Here is a 23,610-nt window from a genome sequence, read left to right as displayed (position 1 = left end):
AGCCGGGGGGGTGGGGGTGGGGGTGGGGGGGTTAGCTGTTTTTGGATCGGAGCCGCCCAGAGTTGGGCACTGTCTACCCAGCAGGAGCTTGCACTTGGCCCCTTCACTTCAAATCAGGACCACTTGTGAGAAGAGTACACCACACAAATCTATGCAGGAGTGATTTTTCTGGGAACGCCAAGGCTGAAGACTAACGGTGAACTCTGAATGCATGCTTTGAGAAAGGTTTTGCATCACAACACATTTCCAGTTAGAGGTTTCTATGCCTGGAACATGTAAAACAAAGTACATTAATGCAAGCCTGCTATGGGTTATTTTACTTAAAGTGGTCAAAAATACTACGCAATGTCCTGGTCTGGTGAGGAGCATCCAGACAGGGATCTGAACTTCAGACCCCTCTTCAGATTAACTGCTTTTAAAGGGGCATATCTCACTAGCTGCGCTCTGCTATCAGCTGCTGCTCATTCCAACACATAGCAAACGCAAGATCAGAGTCCCTTTATCTAATTATACACCCATAAACAAAGAACTGTGCCATGAGGATATATACACTGCGGTACACACTGAAAATCTGACATTAAAAATGTAATTAACAGGAATAGTTCACTAAAAAATGAAAATATAGTAATTTTATCATTTACACACCCTCATGTCGTTCCAACCCTGTATGAGTTTCTTTCTTATGTTAAACAAAGGAAGATATTTTGAAGCATGCAGGTAAATAAACAGTTGATGGTCCCCATTGAATTCCTTGGTATTTATTTCCCTACTATGGAAGTCAATGGGGAGCAACAACTGTTTGGTTCTTCAAAATATCTTCTTTTGCGTTCAACGTAAGAGAAAAACTTATACATGGAACGACATGAGGGTGAGTAAATGATGACAAAATTTTCATTTTGGGGTAAACTATTCCTTTAAACCTGGAAAAAAAGTCCTGTGCACATAAGGTCAGAATTAATTTGTAATAATAATACTAAAAACAATAAAAGCATAATTTGTAATAATAAAAGATAGAATATAATTATTAAATATAAATACTGACTTTAATAATTATTCAAATAAAATAAATTAGGGAAAAAGACAAAGTTTGGTACTGTGTGCACTGTATATACTGTACTGTATATACAACCATTTATGTATTTATTTACACTATTTAAACCTCCAAAAAAAATTTAAGTTTAAATTTTTTTAATAACAACATTATTTAACTAGTAGTATTTAACAGTTGTAATTGGGAAAAACAAAAACAAAACAAAAAAAACTGATTCTCACAGAGTAATTGTGGGATTTGCACTTTGACAATAACCAGGAGTGAGATGACGATTCAAGAAGTTAAGTTTTCTTCTGAGAAAAGCTTTACAGCATTCAAAAAACAAAAAGAAAGTTCCCTTGGCAAAGAACATGGCTGTGGTGGCCACTTCCCAAGTATGATATACGTGTTCCAGTCATTACCAACAATGACAAGTACATGCTTTACATCCAACAAAAAACGAAATTGTTCGAAATAATTGAAGCTCATGATGAGCAGTTGAAGCATAAACTAGCTGGTCTCATTTCCTCTCATTATGTAACCTCATTACAGCTAAAATGGCTTGTAGACAAGCTAAAAGGTTCACCACATGTTCACCACATAACAGTTTGAATAGCCTAAAATGATCCACTTAGTAAGAAGTTCTCGTCTAAAGTAAATAAATGCTTGAGGTGAATGTGCAGTGGACAAAAACATTGACACTTTAAAGAACCCATTACGTGTTGCCTATTGGAAGTTGGAGCTCCAAGGGCTCATCATTCTTTACATTTCTTTCCTCACACAAATTAGCCATATAACACAAATTGGTATTTTATTGATCATTTTCATATTTGAGTAAACCCATGCAGTCAAACACCCACATAATACACCCTCTTATCTGAGAAGCTCATTGCTGTTTTTGCAGTAAGGCCTAACTGTCATTCCAAAGATTGTGTGAAGTCCCAGGGCAAATGCTGAAACAAAGCAAGCAACCCTCTGTACTCATAAACTTTCATAGCCACAACAATAACCATTATGCCCCAATAGAACATTAGGAAGGGAATAGAAGCAAAATAAGGGGCAGAGTGGGAGGAAGAGGTTGAAAGACACCGAGATTCCCAGCAGAGATGCATATTGGGTTTTTTTTCGGAAATTGTGTGGAATTGATGCTGAGTTTCTTATTGCAGGCAAAACACAGGTTGGAGGTATAAGATGTGTCCATTTGAGCAGCAACATCCTCCTCTCTACACAAGCATATGAACCAGAGATTGCTACAACCTGCACTGCCAGTCTGCAAGGAAGTATAGGAAGGACTTCATAGCTTCAAGATTAAGAGCTTAAAAAAGTTCACCTACAAGTATGTCAACAAGATACTTGAGCTGGAAAACAGGGTATAGATAAACATGGTACATGATGCATAGCTTCTCTTGCGCCACAACATGGGGTTGAGCAGTTTGGAACGTTTGATTATGAAAGACCATTAAGTGATTTGAAAACACTTCAAAATGTGTCAACACAGAGGCAAACAAACTCACTGTTTAGGGAGTTTTAGCCCTTCATGTCTGTTTTTCTGAAATTCTAAAATTGCAAACTGCACACAAATACAACATCTTTACTCAGATACACCTACTGAAAGACATATGTAATTTTAATAATAATAATAATAATAATAATAATAATAGTAGTAGTAGTAGTAGTAATAGGAAAAAAGCTAATTATAATTAATAATTAATTCTGAGGCACATCATTTCATATTCATGTAAGGGAGAATCACATTGTAGGAAAAAAAGAAAAAAAAGATACATATATACACAATTTTATTATACATGTATATACTGTATATATATATATATATATATATATATATATATATACACATATATACATATATACTGTATGTATGTATATATATATATATATATATATATATACTATACACACACACACACACACACACATACATATATAAATATATATATATATATATATATATATATATATATATATATATATATATATATATGCACACACATATACATACACATATATATACATACACACATACATATATACATATACATATCGTCGCTGTCAGGCGGAAACCTCCTATGTCCAAATTTAGTCAATTTCATATTTATATATATATATATATATATATATATATATATATATATATGCGTCTCAACCTAGGCCTTTACCACCCAAAAAAGGACCAGTGCAACATCTGTTGTGCTTTCAAGACCGGCAACTTACCGGATGACGAGTGGCAGCACCACCTACTTCAAAAAGAAGAAGCCCGAGCCGAAAAGTTGTCCGACAAAAGCAAGGCCAGCAACAACATCATGGTCGTATGTATGGACTTACAAGCCCTCCTTTTGTGCCCAAAGCTAAAAGCCTCTGCCTTGTATTACAAAACAAAGCTTGCAGTTCACAATTTTACCGTGTACAACATGTTGACACACAGTGCCACATGTTATGTCTGGCATGAAGGTGAGGGATCCCTGTCTGCCAGTGAGTTTGCTTCATGCATTGTCGACTACCTCTCTGCACACACTGAGCCTGACACATTTATTCTGTGGAGTGACGGTTGCGGGTATCAGAACCGGAATGCAGTTCTAAGCAATGCACTTCTTCTGTTCTCCATGAAGAAAAACAAAGTCGTCATTCAGAAGTATCTTGAGAAAGGGCATACTCAGATGTAATGCGACTCCGTTCACAGCGTCATCGAGAGACGTCTGAGGGACCAGGATGTGTATCTCCCAGCTGAGTATGTTAACCTGATGAAGAGGGCCCGTGTGAAGCCTCATCCATATGAAGTCAAGTACATCGACCACACCTTTTTCCAGGACTGCACCAAGCTGAGGCTCTGCAAGTCTCTGCGCCCTGGAGTAAGGCCTGGTGATCCAACTGTTCATGATATCAGAGCCATCAGGTAATTACCAATGTAAATCTTATGTCTTACCAATATACTGTAGACATATTATGATGTTGCATAATGTTTTATGAAATCTTACAGTGATTATGTTGTTGTGTTATATTTTGTGCTATTAGGTACAACAACAATGGAACGATGGACTTCAAAATCAACCACTCTGATGACTGGCATCCACATCCGAGTCACCAACTCCGAAACTCCACCTCAGACAGCTACACAGTCATCTCACTCTATTCAGACCGCCTGAAGATCAAAGAGCTGAAATTCAAACACCTCCAAGACCTGAAGGAAGTCATCCCAAAGGACAATTTTCTTCACTAGCTTAATATAGGATACACTATTAACACAGTCAATATGATGGCAATGTAACAACACACACAGAGCCTCACAGATACATGCACACAGACAAGGGCTCACCCTACTCACAAACACAAATACACGTAGTAATGGGCTTAATAAATCAAGCCTTAACTATGATTTTATCTGTGTTAAACTATGATATCAGTTATTGATATGTATTTTAAATATCTACTTATTACTAGGCTTATTATACATGTGCATTGAAGTTTTAAAATGTATCTAATATAATACTTGAATTGAATTAAATGTTTTGGATACCACCATTAAATTATTGTTTTTATGATTATTTTACTGACTTTAAGTTCAGCTGTTAGGCCTACTTCTAGACTATGCCTCTCTTGGCACTGTGCATGTAAAATACCTCAAGTAGCAAGGTTTTCATTTATGGGAGAAAAAAGGGCTGTCTACTGGCGCCAAGTAAGCCAGCTATCTTTGGATAACTGTCTGTTTTTTAGACAATAACGAGTGAAAATAGTTAGGTTAGATACATCTGAATAGGCCTATTTTGTTAAAAATCGATAGCTGTAATGATTGGTGCAGAAGGAAGCCCGTGAACCACGAAGGTAAGTTTGCGAGCAGATTAGGCAGTTTACTCAGCTCATCGGTTTTTGTATTGCATCACTTATAAGCTCTTAAACCTTTAAAATAGAGTTTAGGAAGATGTATGTAACCACAATCATTAGCTTTGATTAGCTCTTAAAGCCTTGTCTCTTGTCAAAAGGCTCAACGCGACCGCAGACTTTGATGAACACTGCTAGCAGCAGCGACGTCTGTGTCCGTACCATTCTTATCAATGACAGCGTAATCTCGTATCTCCCTGCTCCCGAGTCAGAAATCTTGTATTTCCAATTAAACATGATTTTGGGGAAATGTTGTGTTAATGTTGGTACACAACAGTATATGATAGCAATATAAGGTATAACACCAACTTTAATATAAATTAAATAGATATAGAGATATATATATAGAGATATATATATATATATATATATATATATATATATATATATATATATATATATATATATATATGGGCTGTCGATCGATTAAAATATTTAATCGCGATTAATCGCATGACTGTCATGAGTTAACTCGTGATTAATCGCAACTTAATCGCACATTTTTATCTGTTTTAAATGTACCTTAAATTAATACTTTTCATGTTTTTAATACTCTAATCAACATGGCCAATGACAAATATGGATGCTTTATGCAATATATGTTAATTATTAGTGAAACCATACTCAACAGAGCATGAAGACTAGACATGTTTCAAAGACCATAGATGTTTTTCAAAGAACTTGCTCATGTCTATTAGACACATGAAAAAAGAAATACCAGGTTCCCATTACTTACACAAACCTGTTTACATTTTCGCAGGACAGGACAGCTCACTTCTTCTGAACATGCAAAATGTGCATTTATTATTTATTATTACATTTGTTTGCCTCTCTGTGCCCACATAGGCCTACTGTATTTTGATGCAGCTAAATTCTCAATAAAACTGTTTTCATAAATTTTACTGTTTCTGTTGTCAGACAACGGAATGAATATGAAATAGTGATTAAAATGTGACCCATTAGGACTAAATAACCAGCTCTCCCTTCCAAGATGTTAATCTGCACAAAAATCCTGATTTATAATCCAGCCGTCGTCTGATAAAATCAAATAGGCTATACATAAGATAAAGACAATAGCTGTGCTGTGATTTTGGCTGTACTTGCATGTTAAATTAGAGAAGCAACATAATATCTGTTTTAACTAAAAGCGCTGTTCCTCTCAGACGCTCACTGAACAGAGCAGACGCGGAGAGAGAGAAAGAGGTGTGTGTGCAGCGGGAAAGAGTGACGGCAGTACCAGCGAGTCTCAGAAACTAAATAAGGTTTGGGCAAACCCAATAAAGATTGGTTGCTAGGCACTTTTTGAAAGAAAAAAAAAGTTGCTAAAGTGGTCTGAAAAGTCGCTTAGTTGGCAACACTGTCAGCATCTCCATCCATTTCCATTTCTCCAACTATAGTAGTACGGGCTAGGCCACGGGTCAAACAGAAAATGCGCACTGCATTAATCGAGCGTTAATAAAATTAGTGCTGTTAAAATGAATTTGCGTTAACGCGTTATTATACATACATACATACATATATATATATATATATATATATATATATATATATACACACATACACATACTGTCATGACTTCGGTCTGATCAGCAGGTTGTTGTTTGTCTTGTCTTTTGTACGTGTTTGTAGTTGATCACGCAAGTTTTGTTTTGACAGTTTGCCATGTGCTCGTTGTCTTCGTGGTTCCCCTCCCCATCGTTATCTCATTAACTACTTTAGCTGCCATCACACCTGTGACTAGTTTATTCATCTATTCTCCCTCTTTTTAAGTTTCCTTCGTGTGTAGTCTTGTGTCTGAACGTTGTGGTGTGAACATGCTACGCTTCCCTCGTGTCCTGCCGTGTCTTTCTAGGCTCCAAATACAGTTTAGTGTTTACAGTTTGACTTCTTTTCTGTCCCCTCTCTGCCTCTCGTTTCTCCAATTCTCTGTTCCCCAGTTCCTGCCCTGGCATTACTGGAGCTGTGTTTTTGTGGCTTCTCCACTTCTGCCCTTCTCGGCGCGCTCAACAGGGAACTCTCTGCTCTGGCGTTGCTTGAGCACTTACGCTGGGATACTGTGCGCTGTTCTCTCTCCACTCTGACGCTGCACCAGGACCGACGCTGGGACTGTGGGCGCTGATCTCCCTACACCTTACCCTCTCTGCCTTGTGGAGTGACTGCAGTCTTGATTGGACTGATCCCCTCTTCCTGTCTCCATTCTTTGCCCTGAATTACGGCTGCCGGCCTTCTGCCCCAGCCGAGTTTTGTGTTTTGAGACTTTAATAAATATTTGAGTTGAACCTGCAATTGAATCCGTGTTTTTATATACAGTCATGGCCAAAAATATCGGCACCCTTGGTAAATCTGATCAAAGAAGGCTGTGAAAATGTATCTGCATAGTTAATCCTTTTGATCTTTTATTTAAAAAATTAAAAAAAAATCTATCCTTTCATTGGATAATAAGAACTTAAAATGGGGGGAAATATCATTATGAAATATTTTTTTCTCAAATACACGTTGGACGCAATTATTGGCACCCCTAGAAATTCTTATGAGTAAAATATCTCTGAAGTATATTCCCTTTCATATTCACAATTTTGAGCACTACAGGGTGATTATGAACATGAAATTATCCAGCCATGGCTTCCTGTTTCACAGAAATATAAATAGGAGGGAAAACAAAGCCCAAATTCCCTTAATCATCCATCACAATGAGAAAATAGTGAAATAATATATTTCTGATGTCCAGCAAAAGATAATTGAGCTTCAAAAATTAGTGAAGTGGCTTTAAGAAAAGAGCTAGAGCAGTGAAAATTCCCATTTCCACCATCAGGGCAATAATTAAGAATTATTACGAAACTGCCTGGAAGAGGATGCGTGTATATATCGTCCTAATGCATGGTGAGAATGAGCGTTTGAGTGGCTAAAGACTCTCCAAGGACCACAGCTGGAGAATTGCAGAAAATAGTTGAGTCTCGGTGTCAGAAAAACTTAAACTAATTGTCAAACAGCACCTACATCACTTGTTGTTTGGGAGGGTTTCAAGAAATGTTCTCCTAGCTTATTCAAAAAACAAAACTCCAGCATATTCAGCTGTCAGACACGACTAGAACTTCAAATGAGACTGGCTTCTATAAGCTTAAAGCTAAAAAAAATTTGCTTTTTAGCAGCAAACACTCAAGATGGGTTTGGTGAACACAGGGATAAAAAGTACTCCATGTGTACAATGAAATATACTGCTGTATTTTTTATGTTGTGGGCCTATATTTCTGCTGGAGGTCCTGGACATCTTGTTTAGACACATGGCATCATGGATTCTATCAAATACCAACAGATAAAAAAATCAATAAGTGGCTGACTCTATTAGAAATCTTATAATGGGCCATGTTTGGATCTTCCAACCGTACAATAATCCAAACACAAACCTCAAAAACAACACAAAAATGGGTCACTGAGCACAAAACCAAGCTTCTGCTATGTCCATTCCAGTCCTCTGACCTGAACCTGTAGAAAATGAGTGAGGTGAACTGAAGAGAAGAAGCACCGTCATGGAGCTGGGAATCTAAAGGGTCTGGAGTGATTCTGGATGAAGGAATGGTCTCTGATCTCCTGTCAGGTGTTCTCTAACCTCATCACGCATTATAGGAGAAAATGTAGAGCTGTTAAACTGACAAATGGAGGTTTCAAAAAGTATTGAATAAAAGGGTGCCGTTAATTGTGGCCAATGTGTATTAGAGAAAAACATTTGGTAACACTTTATTTTAGGGTCTCTTAACTAGTTGCTTATTAGCATGCATATTACTAGAATATTAGCCATTTATTAGTAAAAAAATTCTACATGACCTTATACTACATCCCTAATCCTACCCAATATCTAAATTTAACAACTACCATACTGACTATTAATAAGCAGCAAATTAGGAATTTATTGAGGGAAAAGTCGTAGTTAATAGTGAATAAGTGTTCCCTATTCTAAAGTGTTACCAAACATTTATTTCATAATGATATTTCCCTCCATTTTAAATTCTTATTATCCAATGAAAGGTTTAGATTTTTGTTAAAATGATAGCCGAAATGTGAAGGGTGTACTCACTTTTGTGAGATACTATATATATATATATATATATATATATATATATATATATATATATATATATATATATATATATATATATATATATATATACACACACACACATACATATACATATATATATATATACATATACATATACATACATATATATACACACATACACACACACACATACATATATATATATATATATATATATATATATATATATACACACACACATACATACATATTATATATATTATAATAGACACAGAAGGCTGCAGCATCATTTCCACCAATTGTCAATAGCAACTAGACATTAATAAAAAAATATTACAAAATCGTTTGTTATTTGCGGTCAGTAAGATTTTTATTTTAAAGACTTTGTCTTTTCCATTTAAAATTTACATTTCAAATAATGATTTGCCTACAGAACCACCACTGGCTCTGCACCCCTTTACCTAAATTCTTTACTTCAGACTTATGTGCCCTCTAGAAGCTTGCGTTCTTCAAGTGAACAACGAATTATTGTACCATCCCAAAGACACAGAAAAACACTTTCAAGGACTTTTTCATTAACTGTTCCCATCTGGTGGAATGACCTGCCCAACTCGATCCGAGCAGCCGAATCCTTACCCATCTTCAAGAAACGGCTAAAAACTCATCTGTTCCATCTTTACTTGACCCTCTAACTCTAGCACTATCTATTCTAATTGTATTTTATCTATGTCTTTTTATTAAAAAATAACAATAATAATAATAATTATCTGTACTGCGTTAGGCTAACCAAGACTTGCAATAGCACTTGCACGTTGTTGCTCTTTTGTTGGTTTTGATTGCTTCTTATGTCCTCATTTGTAAGTCGCTTTGGATAAAAGCGTCTGCTAAATGACTAAATAAATAAATAAATAAACGTTTTTTTTCACTTTCTGTTCATCAAAGAATCCTGAAAAAATGTTTCAAAAAATATTAAGCAGTACAATTGTTTTCAACTTGAAACAAATTAGAGAAAAAAAATCTAAAATTGTAATATTTCACAATATTACAGATTTTACTGTATTTTTAATCAAATGCAGCCTTGGTAAGCATAAAATATTTTTTTTAACAAAATTTTAAGACTAGTATTGTACTTGTAGGGTCCCACAAGCATCAGTTTTATGGTTGCAATTTTTAAAATCTAATTCTAAAAGGTAGCTATGGAGGAAAATATCCCTTTCTGGCTAAAAGAGCTGACAGATATATAGCCCGATAATGAAGAGAAACAGCAACACAGCCAATAAATAAAAGAAACAGAATGGGCTGAGGAACTTTTGAACTTGGGCTGAAGGTAGAACGTGATAACTGATGGAAAAGAGAGATGGAGATGGGATTTATATTTAACCTCTAAAATAAAAAGCACAGGTTTCAGCTCTGTAAATAGCAGCCATGTGGTCAAGTTTTGTATGGTTTTCATGCGTAAGATCAAGCAATCAACATGTCTCCTCTCCAAGAAACACAGAGCAGGGTCTGGAAGGAGGCCGCACAGAACACTGCTCAGATTAGCATAGCTCAACCTCTTCTGCCTGTTTTTCTCAGTCATTCACACATTCCCCTTTGGCTACACTCTGTGAAAGTCCACTTGATCTTAACTTCATCCAGCAATGTGTGATCTTTCCATCTGTGCCGCACAATGGAATACCAAAACTGGACAATACAACATCAAATAATGTTTTGAACCCTACTAGCAACATATCAAGCTCAGAAACGATAAACAAAGCTGGAATTGTCGCAGTCGAGAGCTTCTTCTTCATTCCACAGTGGGTTTAAAAAGTGATGAAGGATGTCAGTGACTGGGAAAGAGGAGCTCAGACGAGTATGAAAGAAAGGGCAATAGAAGCTTCAGGAATGTGAAACAGGAACAGATGCAATTAGCCAGATTGGAAGTTTTATGAGGATCAAAAAACCCAAGTGAACTTGTGCTTCCAAAATCTCAGTCTCCAATTCTCCAGATGGATCGCTCCATAAAGACGAAGTTCACTGCCAGAATTCCGAGAATAAAACGAGAGGAGAGACAAAAGAAGCCATCCATGTATGTTGTGCATATTCCTTTTGTTAGGGGTCCACCATACTTGCATGTGTGTATATATGTTTATATATTTCCATAAAAATATTAAGCAGCACAACTGTTTTCAACATCAAATATTCTAATGATTTCTGAAAAATCATATGACAGGCTGGAGTAATGGCTGCTGAAAATTCGGATTTGCCATCACAGGAACATATAAAATGCATAACAATAAAAATGGCTGTTTTAAATTGGAATAATATTTCACAATATTACCGTTTTTTTTATGTATTTTTGATTAAAATATGCAGTCTTGGTAAGCATATGAGATTTTGAAAAACATTTTTTTTTTTTATTCTGTAGATTACTATCCTGGGCCCAGTGAATTCATGCGATGACTCTGCATCTAATAAAACGCATTCACTTTTTGGCTGCTCGAGTTCACAAGGACGAGGACCAAACTTCTTACATTGCCCGCATATTCGCTCCTGGTTGCCATTTACTTCATACTTTTTGAATAACTCTCAAATAACCAGAATAAATCATTCTAATCAGAGTGAGTGATGATGAATGTTGTTTTCTTGTCTGAGAATCAACCATTTTCTGAGAAGAATACAAAACTCTAACTCTCACTTCGAGGAATTCATCATCCTTCAAAGTTGCAATGTCTCATAAAATACTGATAATTTTCCTAGTTGTTCACGTCAAAGCCCTGAGTTACGACTTCAATCACAAGCAAGGGGGGCCCTTGCAGGCGGGCATGAACTGCTGTGTCTGCCCTCCAAATGATCTGGAAGACTGTGAAGTATGCGAGCACACTGTGTAAACAGTGCAATGAATTTCAGATGCGTGCCAGTTGCCTTCTCAGCTTAGTTCAAACTCGTGCTCATTCTCTAGTATGGTGAATTACTACACAACGGTAAGCCCTGGATGATTTCTATTATATAGAAACTTTTAACTGTAACAAATTAGGACATATACTGCTGTTCAAAATATTGGGGTTGGTAATATTGTTTAAGTCTCTTATGCTCACCATGGCTGCATTTACTTTATCAAACAGTAGAATAGTAAAAGTTAAAAAGTAATATTGTGAAGTAGTATAATTTAAATTCAATTTTTGTCTAATTTAATGTAATTTCAAATTTCAATTATTCTTGTGATGGTAAAGCTGAAATTTCAGCAGCCATTAGTCCAGTCTTCAGTGTCACATAATCCTTCAGAAATCCTTTTAATATTCTGATTTGGTGCTCAAGAACATTTTTTATTATCAGTGTTGAAAACAGTTAAGAAAGTTCAAAAGAATGGCATTTACTTAAAATAAAAATCTTTGACCCCAGACTTTTAGAACAGTTGTGTATGAAGTCACAAATGTGAGATTTACAGGCACAAGTACAAGTAAATACATAATTGTGAGATAAAGTTGCTATTATGGGAAATATTTGCAAATGCAAGACAAAAATCACAATTACTAGAAATAAAGTAGCAATAATTGTAAGGTATAAAGGCACATTGTGACATCTAAAGACACAGTTATGTGTAAATAAAGTGAGAGATGTAATAAAACTTCCTTTTTTTTACTCCGAACCAAAACTAAATTTTATCTTATAAATTAGGTTTTGCAGATATCAAATCAGTGAGAACAGCACAGAGACGTGCACTAACCTGCTCATGGTACTCGATGCCCATGCTGAGTGTGTTAATGAGAATGGCGATCATTATTCCTCGTCCAAAGTACTTGCTGTCCACAATCTTCCGGAAAGTGTCGCACACCAGCCTCCAGAAATGGACCACATTTGCTGCCCGAGTTCCTAATGCAAACTTCTTCTTCCTGTTGGGATCTCTGCTGTCCCGATAATGGGCATCCTGTGTGAACTCATATACACCCTCACTGTCAGAGTCTGCCGTCTCATTCCCATCTACTACCTCAGAGTCGTTGGCCATGGATTTGGCACAATACGGACAAGTCTCAGTGTCAAAGGTCAAAGCGGTGTCTAAGTTTGTGCCACTGCAGTTCATGAGTGCATTCTTACAGATGATCTTGCCTGAAATGTATAAGAAAAAGCACATGATGCATAGACAAATGTAAATTTTCAGCTAATATGGCAAAAGTAAAATATTAAAAAGCTATCTATCTATCTATCTATCTATCTATCTATCTATCTATCTATCTATCTATCTATCTATCTATCTATCTAATTTTTAAATAAAAACCAAAGAAATCATAATTTTATTTATTTTTAAAATATAATCTATGATTTAAAACATCTACTATTTTAATGGTAAGGTGTATTGTAATAGTAAGTATGAGTAAGTAATAGTGAGTGTTTGTAAAGTTTTCTTAAATTTCAATTATTTAAATAAAAAAAATATTTGCTTTAATCACTTTTAATATCTGAAGAATGTAATAAATGTATTTATTTGTTATAAATAATATTTTCAATTTTTATGAAAAAAAATCTAATCACTTCACTTTAAAAGTTTATCAATTTAAATGATTGAATAGACATTTCAGGGTAGAATTTCCAGCAAAATCAGCTATAATACATAGTGTAACCACGATGATATGAACAAAATACAACACAAAAATATAAAATAGGACGGTCAAATCGATTAATCACGATTAACCGCATTCAAAATAAGACTTATATATATATATATATTTCTTAAATATATACATGTATGTGTGTGTATTTATATCTACACAGTACGCACACATATATTATGTAAATCCTAACTTTTATTTTGGATCCGATTTGTCATGATTAATCGATTTGACAGCCCTAATATGAAATTAATTGTTAATTTTGTTTATACTGCCCAGCCCTACTCTAAACTCGTGTTTCACACATCCAACTGTTGAATTTCATGAATTTCTGAATTTCAGTTTAAAATCCATTTACCAGGAGGACCTTGTGTCTCCACCAGGCACTGTGAGGTGTTGATGGGTGTAGGTGGGATATTTAGGTTGGTAAGGACACCAGCAGTGCAACTGCCTCCTCCTGGTTCCAAGATTCTTTGTCTGAGCTGCTCTAAGGCCAGAGATGACTGTAACGTGGGGTAGTTCTTATGTACTGGAGCCGCAAATGGTACTGAGTTCCTCTTATATGCCTGGAAAACTGTGGGAGAAGGTGAGGGGCCGCAGCACAGTGGCTCAAGGTGGCCCATGCTCTGATAAACACTATGCACAGATTCTGCACCGCTGGGGCCCAGAGACCCACAAAAGAGGTCCTGATGAGGGACAATGACAGGTAGCATGAGATGACCAGAGTTGTTGACATTTCCGCTCTGGGAGCTGTTGTCCACCACTCTGCTCCCATCAGTTCGGACACTCCCATTGCCCAGATGGTAGTGATGGTGGAGGTGGTGCTGATGGTGCATGACGTGACGGATGGATCCCTGGCGCTGCTTCTGACGCCGTCTATTCGTGGGCGATGGTTCCAGCGGTGGAGAAGCGCAGATCCGCAGACCTGCCCGACGACCGGCGGCTCGGATTAGATGGCAAATTTGCCTGGTGCCTTTGCGGATGATGTGGACTAGGTACTTGAGAAGCTCATCGTAGCAGCTTCCTGGCTCAGAGAAGCTATTCAGCGTGCTGGCGTTGGACCTGAAGCGCACTCTCTGCTCCTTCATAAGCTGGCTCTCTCGTTGCTTGGTCTCAGAGAACTGTGTCGCTATGACAACTAGACAAAGGTTGATCATGAAGAATGAGCCCACCTGAAAAACAGTGGAGGAGACCATGAACACGGAGAGCCTCACTGTTCGTTAACAACATTGTTACTGTAAAAACAAGAAAAGATGGCATGATAAAAAAAGCAAGCATAAAATCAATGGTTATTTTCTGTACTAATGGGATTTTAAATTAACATACTGGAAGTTTAGAACAACCCCACAGCTCTCCCAAAAAGGAAAATTCTGTCATTATTCATTCACCATCACATCATTCCAAACCTGTATGACATTATGTCTTCTTTGTAACACAAAAGAAAACATTTTGAGAAATGTTTCTGTGTTTTTTTGTACATACACTGAACAAAATTATAAACGCAACACTTTTGTTTTTGCCCCCGTTTTTCATGAGCTGAAAGCAAAGATCTTTTTCTATGTACACAAAAGGCTTATTTCTCTCAAATATTGTTCACAAGCACTTCTCCTTTGCTGAGATAATCCATCCACCTCACAGGTGTGGCATATCAAGATGCTGATTAGACAGCATGATTATTGCACAGGTGTGCCTTAGGCTGGCCACAATAAAAGGCCACTCTAAAATGTGCAGTTTTACAGTATTGGGGGGGGTCCGAAAACCAGTCAGTATCTGGTGTGACCACCATTTGCCTCACGCTGTGCAACACATATCCTTCGCATAGAGTTGATCAGGTTGTCCCCTCCTCTTCAATGGCTGTGTGAAGTTGCTGGATATTGGCAGGAACTGGAACACGCTGTCGTATACGCCGATCCAGAGCATCCCAAACATGCTCAATGGGTGACATGTCCGGTGAGTATGAGTATGCTGGCCATGCAAGAATTGGGATGTTTTCAGCTTCCAGAAATTGTCTACAGATCCTTGCAACATGGGGCCATGCATTATCATGCTGCAACATGAGGTGATGGTCGTGGATGAATGGCACAACAAATGAGCCTCAGGATCTCGTCACGGTATCTCTGTGCATTCAAAATGCCATCAATAAAATGCACCTGTGTTCGTTGTACTTGACTTCATCCTAAACTTATATTAAAAAAAAAAAAAAAAAAAAAAAAAAAAAAAAACTTTCCCTCTATCTTTCTCTCCACCTACTAGTTTGTACTTATTTGAACAATGACTGAGACTTGGTGTTACGAGCACTTCCTCTGTCTGACTGCCTCTTCAAGATGAATCGCTTTTTGTATTCCCCAATTGTAAGTCGCTTTGGATAAAAGCGTCTGCCAAATGACTAAATGTAAATGTAAATGTAAATGTTGTCCATAACATACGCCTGCCCATACCATAACCCCACCGCCACCATGGGCAACTCGATCCACAACATTGACATCAGCAAACCGCTCACCCACATGACGCCATACACACTGTCTGCCATCTGCCCTGTACAGTGAAAACCGGGATTCATCCGTGAAGAGAACACCTCTCCAAAGTGCCAGATGCCATCGAATGTGAGCATTTGCCCACTCAAGTCGGTTACGATGACGAACTGCAGTCAGGTCGAGACCCCGATGAGGACGACGAGCATGCAGATGAGCTTCCCTGAGACGGTTTCTGACAGTTTGTGCAGAAATTCTTTGGTTATGCAAACCGATTGTTGCAGCAGGTGGTTGGTCTAAGACGATCTTGGAGGTGAAGATGCTGGATGTGGAGGTCCTGGGCTGGTGTGATTACACGTGGTCTGCGGTTGTGAGGCCGGTTGGATGTACTGCCAAATTCTCTGAAACACCTTTGGAGATGGCTTATGGTAGAGAAATGAACATTCAATTCACGGGCAACAGCTCTGGTGGACATTCCTGCAGTCAGCATGACAATCGCACGCTCCCTCAAAACTTGCGACATCTGTGGCATTGTGCTGTGTGATAAAACTGCACATTTTAGAGTGCCCTTTTATTGTGGCCAGCCTACAGCACACCTGTGCAATAATCATCAGCATCTTGATATGCCACACCTGTGAGGTGGATGGATGTATCTCGGCAAAGGAGAAGTGCTCACTAACACAGATTTAGATAGATTTGTGAACAATATTTGAGAGAAATAGGCCTTTTGTGTACATAGAAAAAGTCTTAGTTCAGCTCATGAAAAACGGGGGCAAAAACAAAAGTGTTGCGTTTATAATTTTGTTTAGTGTACAATAATAGTCAGTTTTTGATTTACCAATATTCTTCTAAATATATTTTTGTATGTGACCCTGATTGTTTGCTATTAGTAGCCCATTTGTTGCCATTGTCTCTGATCGTGTATTGAATGTATTTTACACTGCTGTTGGTGAGTGTTCAAGTCTAGTCTAGTCTAGTCTAGATTTTGGATATCACTTTTGTTTAATAAATCTGCACTTGGATTCTCATCTTCAACTTGCCGTCAAGTCAAGTATCAGATTATGTTTGTATTTTGGATCATGTTTGTAAATAAACTGCACATGGGTTCTTAAACTCACCTCCAGCTTTACAGAAAGTCATGATGTTTATGTTTTTAATATGTGACCCTGGACCACAAAACTTTGAAACTTTTGAAATTGAGATTTATTATAAATAAGCTGAATAAGCAAGCTTTCCATTGATTTATGGTTTGTTAGGATAGGACAATATTTGGCCGAGATACAACTACTGTATTGGAAAATCTGAAATCTGAGGGTGCAAAAAAATCTAAATATTGAGAAAATCGCCTTTAAAGTTGTCCAAATTAAGTCCTTAGCAATGCATATAACCACTCAAAAATAAAGTTTTGATATATTTACGGTAGGAAATTTACAAAATATCTTCATGGAACATGATCTTTATTTAATATCCTAATGATTATTGGCATAAAAGAAACATCGATAATTTTGACCCATGCAATGTATTTTTGGCCATTGCTACAAATATACCTGTGCTACTTATGATTGGTTTCGTGGTCCAGGGTCACATATTTTAACATCTTCATGATTTACAGTATTGACAAATTTACTAGATTAGAGCTGGGAGTAATAATATGCAGTACATTTAGCAACAATACAAGCCATACTTTAAATATACATACCCACAGTATATACGACTTTATATAAAGAGCTGATTGATCAAATTGTTTTATTCTGTGATGAAATAAAAGTTAAGCAGTTGGGATTTCCAATAAAGTATATATAACTTCACATGAGTTTACTGTATGAATAAAGCTGGATATGTACACGACATTATATATAAATCTATACGACAATGAAGTTTAGATTTGTAAACTATGATAGAATTTAGATTTGTGTCTGAACTATCCATTTTAAATACCCCTAAATTAATCTCCTGAACAGATTTAAACCATTTTGACAACAATCCATGTCCTAGGCTAAACATGATTTATAGCATGTTATGGATATTGCAACTACAACTGTTTTTTAAAACATGGTCATTTAAAAAAATCCAAATATGATTCTCTTGTCTTTGTCTTCTGAGCTGTCTCAAGCCTGTCTGACACAGTTACATCAAAGCCTGTATGTCTGTTCGGTGACAGTTCGGGTAATGCTCTCATAAATGAGTCCAGGTCTGCCCAGCTCAGCCCACAGCCACTCACTATTATCAGGAGGATGAAGTAGATGAAATTGTAGAAGGAGTGGGCATCCATAACAAAGTACATGATGTCCACCCAGCCCTCCAGAGTAATAACCTACAGGAAAGAACAAAAGGAGAGGGATTCAGTGCAGCTTATGTCTCATAAGAGACAGTTTATATAAGGCATTACTTTTTTTTAGAGAAAACTATTTTAAGAAATTCGTGCATTCTAGATATCAATCTCAAGCATAAAAAAAAACATACTGGCACTAATTTCAATATGGTGACGGGCATGCAAACTAAAAGCATAAGTAATCTCTGATTATATGCTTCTGTGATCAGTTTTTGGTTCTATACTCAAGCATGCATGATGAGGTAGACAGTACAGATATCGAATGCTTAGGGGTGGACACCCTACCCAGCATGCACTCTTCATTCCCTTTGATTAATCTGTCACAGATTAGGGAGAAACGGGGAAAGGCAAAACTGGAAGGAAAAGGCATTTGCTTGCTATTTACAGGGCAATTGGGTGTGCTAGCAGGATGAAGAGCTGTCAGACAGCTAATTCATTTTTAGATACTAAAAATTAAGCGACGAGCCACAGAATTGGCCGCTTGCAAAAGGAAGATTAAGTCATTGGGCCAATGCGCAGTTCAGTACATAACAGTCTCCTAAATATTTTAAAGAAATGTATTTTGTTGTCTTGTAAACATCCGAAAAGTGAGATTTTAATTAAATTTGAGATTAAAATCAGTGGGCACATGCCCAGAAGAATTAAAACCTTATCACCCTTTTTGTGATAAAAGAGCACAGAATAAAAATTAATAGGACCCGCTGATCCCTGCAATTGCCTCCATGCCAGATTCTAAAAAGGCTAATCCAAAATCCCAGGACAAATGAGCTTTGTAATTTAAACACAATGTCAAGCGTTTTAGATATCACTGAACGGTCAGGGAAGAGGAGGTAAGCACATTTGGGTTCATGATAGTAAATTAAGTATTAGTTTGGATCAACTGCAATCAATCAGTAAATTAAATGTCACTGTTGGGTCAAAGTGCCTCGGATTTTGGTGGCTGTGTAAAGCCATAACTTTACAGTAAATTGCAGCTAGTAGGGATATTATCAATTATTATCATCTTATGGCCAATATTAAAATTCTTTACTATTTTGTAAATCAATCCATCAATTTCATTTCAGAAACATTTCAATGTACAGTATGTAAAACAGCATTATTTTTTAAATTAGTGTTATTACATAATTAGCGTTTTTAAAGATTGTGCATTAGTCATAAAATGTAAAAATAGGAGAAATGAGCATGCACAATTTACATATCCAACAGCAACTAATTTTAAGGCAACAATAAATGTATATATAAGGCATTGTAAATATTTTTATAGGTCTTGGTATATTTCTTCACAGCATCAGTAATAAAACACGACATACAACAGACCTGAAAGATGGCAATCCAGGCATAACCAATGTTGTCAAAGTTTATGGCCCCCTTGAAGGGATTGGCCTCTCCGGCAGAGCAGTTGGTGTAATACTTGTTCCAGTTGACGCAGGTGGTGTTGTCTGTGCTATTGTAAGATGCCATGTCCAGCTGGCACTGCCGGCCCTCCTCGTGAAGCGTGGGGATGGAGCTGCACAGGCGCATGCCATTCTCCCGTGGTTGAGAACAGATAAACGGGTTTTCATCATCATTTTCTGTGTGGTAGTAGTTGTGCAGGTCTAAACTGGTAGGCCTGTACAAAGGATAAAATAAGAATTACCACCCAGTAATGAAAATGTAATCACTTTTTTAAATAGCGTTGCAAAAGTGTATAACCTTCCTTACTTTCAAAATTAGAAATATGTACTTCAATAAAAATACAATAAAAGGGGAGTGAGGCTTCCAAGCTTCAAAAGTGGCACAAAAGTATATACACAGTCTTCTATGATAGCCTTCCAGGTCTTCAACTTAATGTGACTGGATCACTGAGTCAGTGGCCTGAACTTGTGAATGAATCACTCTGACTGGTTAAGTGAATGAGGTCAACCAGGTACTAGTCTCGCATAGCCAGACCTTCAGACTGATGGTTTAGCCAACGTTCTGTGGGTGTGATGTCTGAGGTTGAGACTAACCATGTACTAGAAAGATTTGTTCATGAATAACAAAATGATTCATTATGTTCCTCACACAAGGCTTATATGCTTTAGAAGACTTGGAATAAGTCATATGCACCCCTTTTATGGTTATTTTATTACTTTTTCTCTTATTTTGCAGCTTTACAGTCCTATTCCTCATTTGCTGTCAGTGAAGTGCAGAGTAGCCAGGATATTTTTCAAAAATTCACCTATTGTGTGCCACAAAAGAATGAAAAAGCAATGCACAAATACACTGCAAATCAACTGTGCTTTGAGCAATAACTCAGCCAATGAAGATTTCAGTGCCCTCCGCTCAGCTTCTCCTAGGGTTGTGCAAACACCCATTTAAGCAGCAGTCAGGCCGCAGCGAGATCAGCGGTAACTATCTCCAGAAGAAATGTGATTGAGCAAGGCCTAGCTTTAAAGGCGTTTTGCTCTGACATGGGATAATTGGGCCGTCTGTCAACACAAATTCACCTCAGAGAGAAAGTGCCATGGCGAATTAGCTGCACAAGTACCTTCAATTACCCATTGGGACAAATCCTAGCCTTCCAAAGAACCCTGCCCCTAGAAATATTTATTTCTTAAGAGCAATTTAACAGTTTAAGACTTAATGTTACATAATCACCGCTGCAAAACAAACTCTGTGAGGCAGTGGATTCTTTCAACACGCTGTGTTAGCCAGGCCATGAGTCCATGGGGTCTAATTCATGCTCTCAGTGCAATGATAGCTGTAGGGTTTACAGTGCTAGATAGTAAACAAAAATAATTGATTCATGGTTGAAAATTAATGGTAGCAGAAAGAAGAGAAATGGAAAGTTTTTTTTTTTTTTTTTTACGATTTATCAAATGTAAGAGTGTCTACTACAAATTTATGCATTTGTGGAAGGAAATCATTTCCAAAACTCCTCGTGTGACCCTTTCACCTTTGTGGACATTTGGTGCACATTTATTTCCATATCAATTTAAAATTTATTTGCTCAAAAAAGTGGTAAGAAGTTGTGCTGCAGTGACAGAGGACACTATTTAATATAATATATACATTATTTACACACACATACAGAAAACATAATATGTATTTGTTCGTCCTTGATAATTTCTGAATTTCTGTTCAGAATCAGAATCCTTTTTTTCTGTAGGCCCATAAAATCCCATTTAAATTGATCTCGTGTTGACATTTGGTCTTTCATCATTACAATAATATGCTCACATTATAAACCCTCTCCTGATGTCACTTGTAAATTTATATCATGCTTGTGATTCTACATCCCAGGCCATCACACTCACAGAGAGAAATTTTCCGGGAGGAAGCAGCGGTTACGGAGAAGCCCGGCCCACAGCTGGACCCCTACGATCCCAAAGATGAAGAAAACAAAGAAGCAAAGCAGCAGCACATTGCCCAGCATGGGAAGAGTGTCCAGCAGAAGCGTCACCAGGATCCTCATACCTGCAACACAATGAAAGAGCAACTGTAGTATTTCATCCCTCACACACTCAAAAATACAGTGTTGTATTAATAAAAAGATACAGCCACAAGCATATTGCTCTCGTAAAACATGAAATTATAGCGCTATAATGCACTGAATAAAAAACTGTTGCTCTCTTTCACGTTTATAGAGACTAATTGTCGACCCGCAGTGCAAATGTTTATTCGCGCCAGTAAAAATCTCAGCTGATATCCAGTTTTTCAGACACTGCTGCTGCCCTGGCTTTTCCAATATATCTGCCCTGTGTCAAACCACAATGCCAGCTGACTGGAGCATAAATGATGAAAATCATTTCCTGCTCAGGGTTTGGCGGGTAACTGGTGGAGCAGGGTAATCCAGCCGGTGCTCCCTGGCAGCCTGCAGTCTGTGGGTGATAACTGTGGTCGGCTGTAATTTCCACATTTGGAAGAAGAGTGAGTGGCGATAAGCAGTGAGGCATTAACAGGAATGAATGACAATGCAGGATCCGTGTCATCACATAAAATTGTTCTGTGCTGTGTGGGTTTACAGAGCTCAGTATTGTGCAGATGCTGCATTTTCTCAAAGCCATCGCCTTCGAGGCGGGATTTAGCCCCTTAAATTCGCTCTTCTCTAATGAGACGCCCTGATGGAAACATGGCCACAAAGTATTTTTTTTATGTCTGGGAATTTAGGAAACGCTGCGTAGTTTTGGGAGTGTTTATCAGCCTGTATCTATTTACTTGTAATTAGGAAATGGTGAGTGCAGAACGACAACCGGGGTCTCTGAAATTCAGAGTGTTTCTTCCAATTCCTATGCATTTTTCGTGGTAATCCACTGCTCTGAGATTTCTGCACAGAAAATCACTTCCTAACTTCGGTCATTAGTGACTCCAAATGACTGTGGAGTTCACCCTAGCATAGCAATTCAGCTAAGCTTGCCAAGTCAGGGCTTAACAAGCATTGAATCAGTGACAGTGGCACAGATCCGTGTCCCTTACAAACTGAAAGCTAATTCCCCACATGGAGCCAGGTGTATTTCCTGGAGAAAATCACCTTCTGGAATTTGGGTCCCTTAAGAAGCCTGGCAAATGGAACGCCGGGCCATGTGAGTTTCCTCACAATATGATAATGGACTGTCTGAGCAGGAGGCTGAGCTAACTTTAGTGAATGTTCTTTGTTGATGTCACTTGTCAACTCATTTTATGACTTAGATTTTCCAAAATATGTATAAAACATATTTTGCTTTATAAATATTAAAAAAGGAAAATTGTTTAATTTAATAAAAAAATAAATTGTTTAATTTTCTAAAATATATTGTAGTATACACTACACAAAATGTGTAATGTTAGATTTAACAGTCACATGGAATTTACTACTAAGCTGATTGGCTGAGCCTCATGAACAATAATGGCAGATCTTAAATTGTGTACCAGCAGAGCAACTGATATTTAAATGAAATGGAATTCAAACAGGTATCCAGGCATTACAGACGTCTTTGAAAACTATATTTAGGACTAGAAATAGCATTTAAAAATAAAAGGATGAATTATCAACATAAAAATAAAGCAAAAATAAACAAACAAATAAATAAATTCTGAAACTGACAGATACAAATCATTCAAATCATTTTTTGAAAAGTAAAATTTAAAATGCAACATTTAACTCGCAAATTAAAAGCATTTTTACATTTAGTAAAGCATGTATAAATGTAAGAACACTTAAGTTCAATTTAATATTGCAATTTAAAGACTACATAAATAAAACTATTAAAATACTATATTTTAAAAAAGTTAAAAAGTGT

General features: G+C 37.1%; 1 protein-coding gene across 1 annotated transcript in view; it reads right to left on the bottom strand.

The window, feature by feature from the left end:
• The window catches only part of LOC306857817 (voltage-dependent T-type calcium channel subunit alpha-1G-like), a gene marked incomplete at both ends in the record, with an annotated part of 249,448 nt that overhangs the window by 83,392 nt on the left and 142,446 nt on the right, over positions 1-23,610 (bottom strand). The window contains 5 exons of the mRNA XM_079398001.1: positions 12,688-13,067; positions 13,926-14,739; positions 18,260-18,352; positions 19,688-19,979; positions 21,649-21,808. Of these exons, the coding sequence (XP_079254127.1) occupies positions 12,688-13,067; positions 13,926-14,739; positions 18,260-18,352; positions 19,688-19,979; positions 21,649-21,808 (1,739 nt within the window). The remainder of the gene's footprint in view (positions 1-12,687; positions 13,068-13,925; positions 14,740-18,259; positions 18,353-19,687; positions 19,980-21,648; positions 21,809-23,610) is intronic.

This window comes from Barbus barbus (genome assembly GCF_936440315.1).
Source record: "Barbus barbus genome assembly, chromosome: 38".
Taxonomy (NCBI): Eukaryota; Metazoa; Chordata; class Actinopteri; order Cypriniformes; family Cyprinidae; genus Barbus; species Barbus barbus.
The sequence above is the reverse complement of the archived record's forward strand: the minus strand, read 5'-3'. Positions and strand labels throughout refer to the sequence as shown.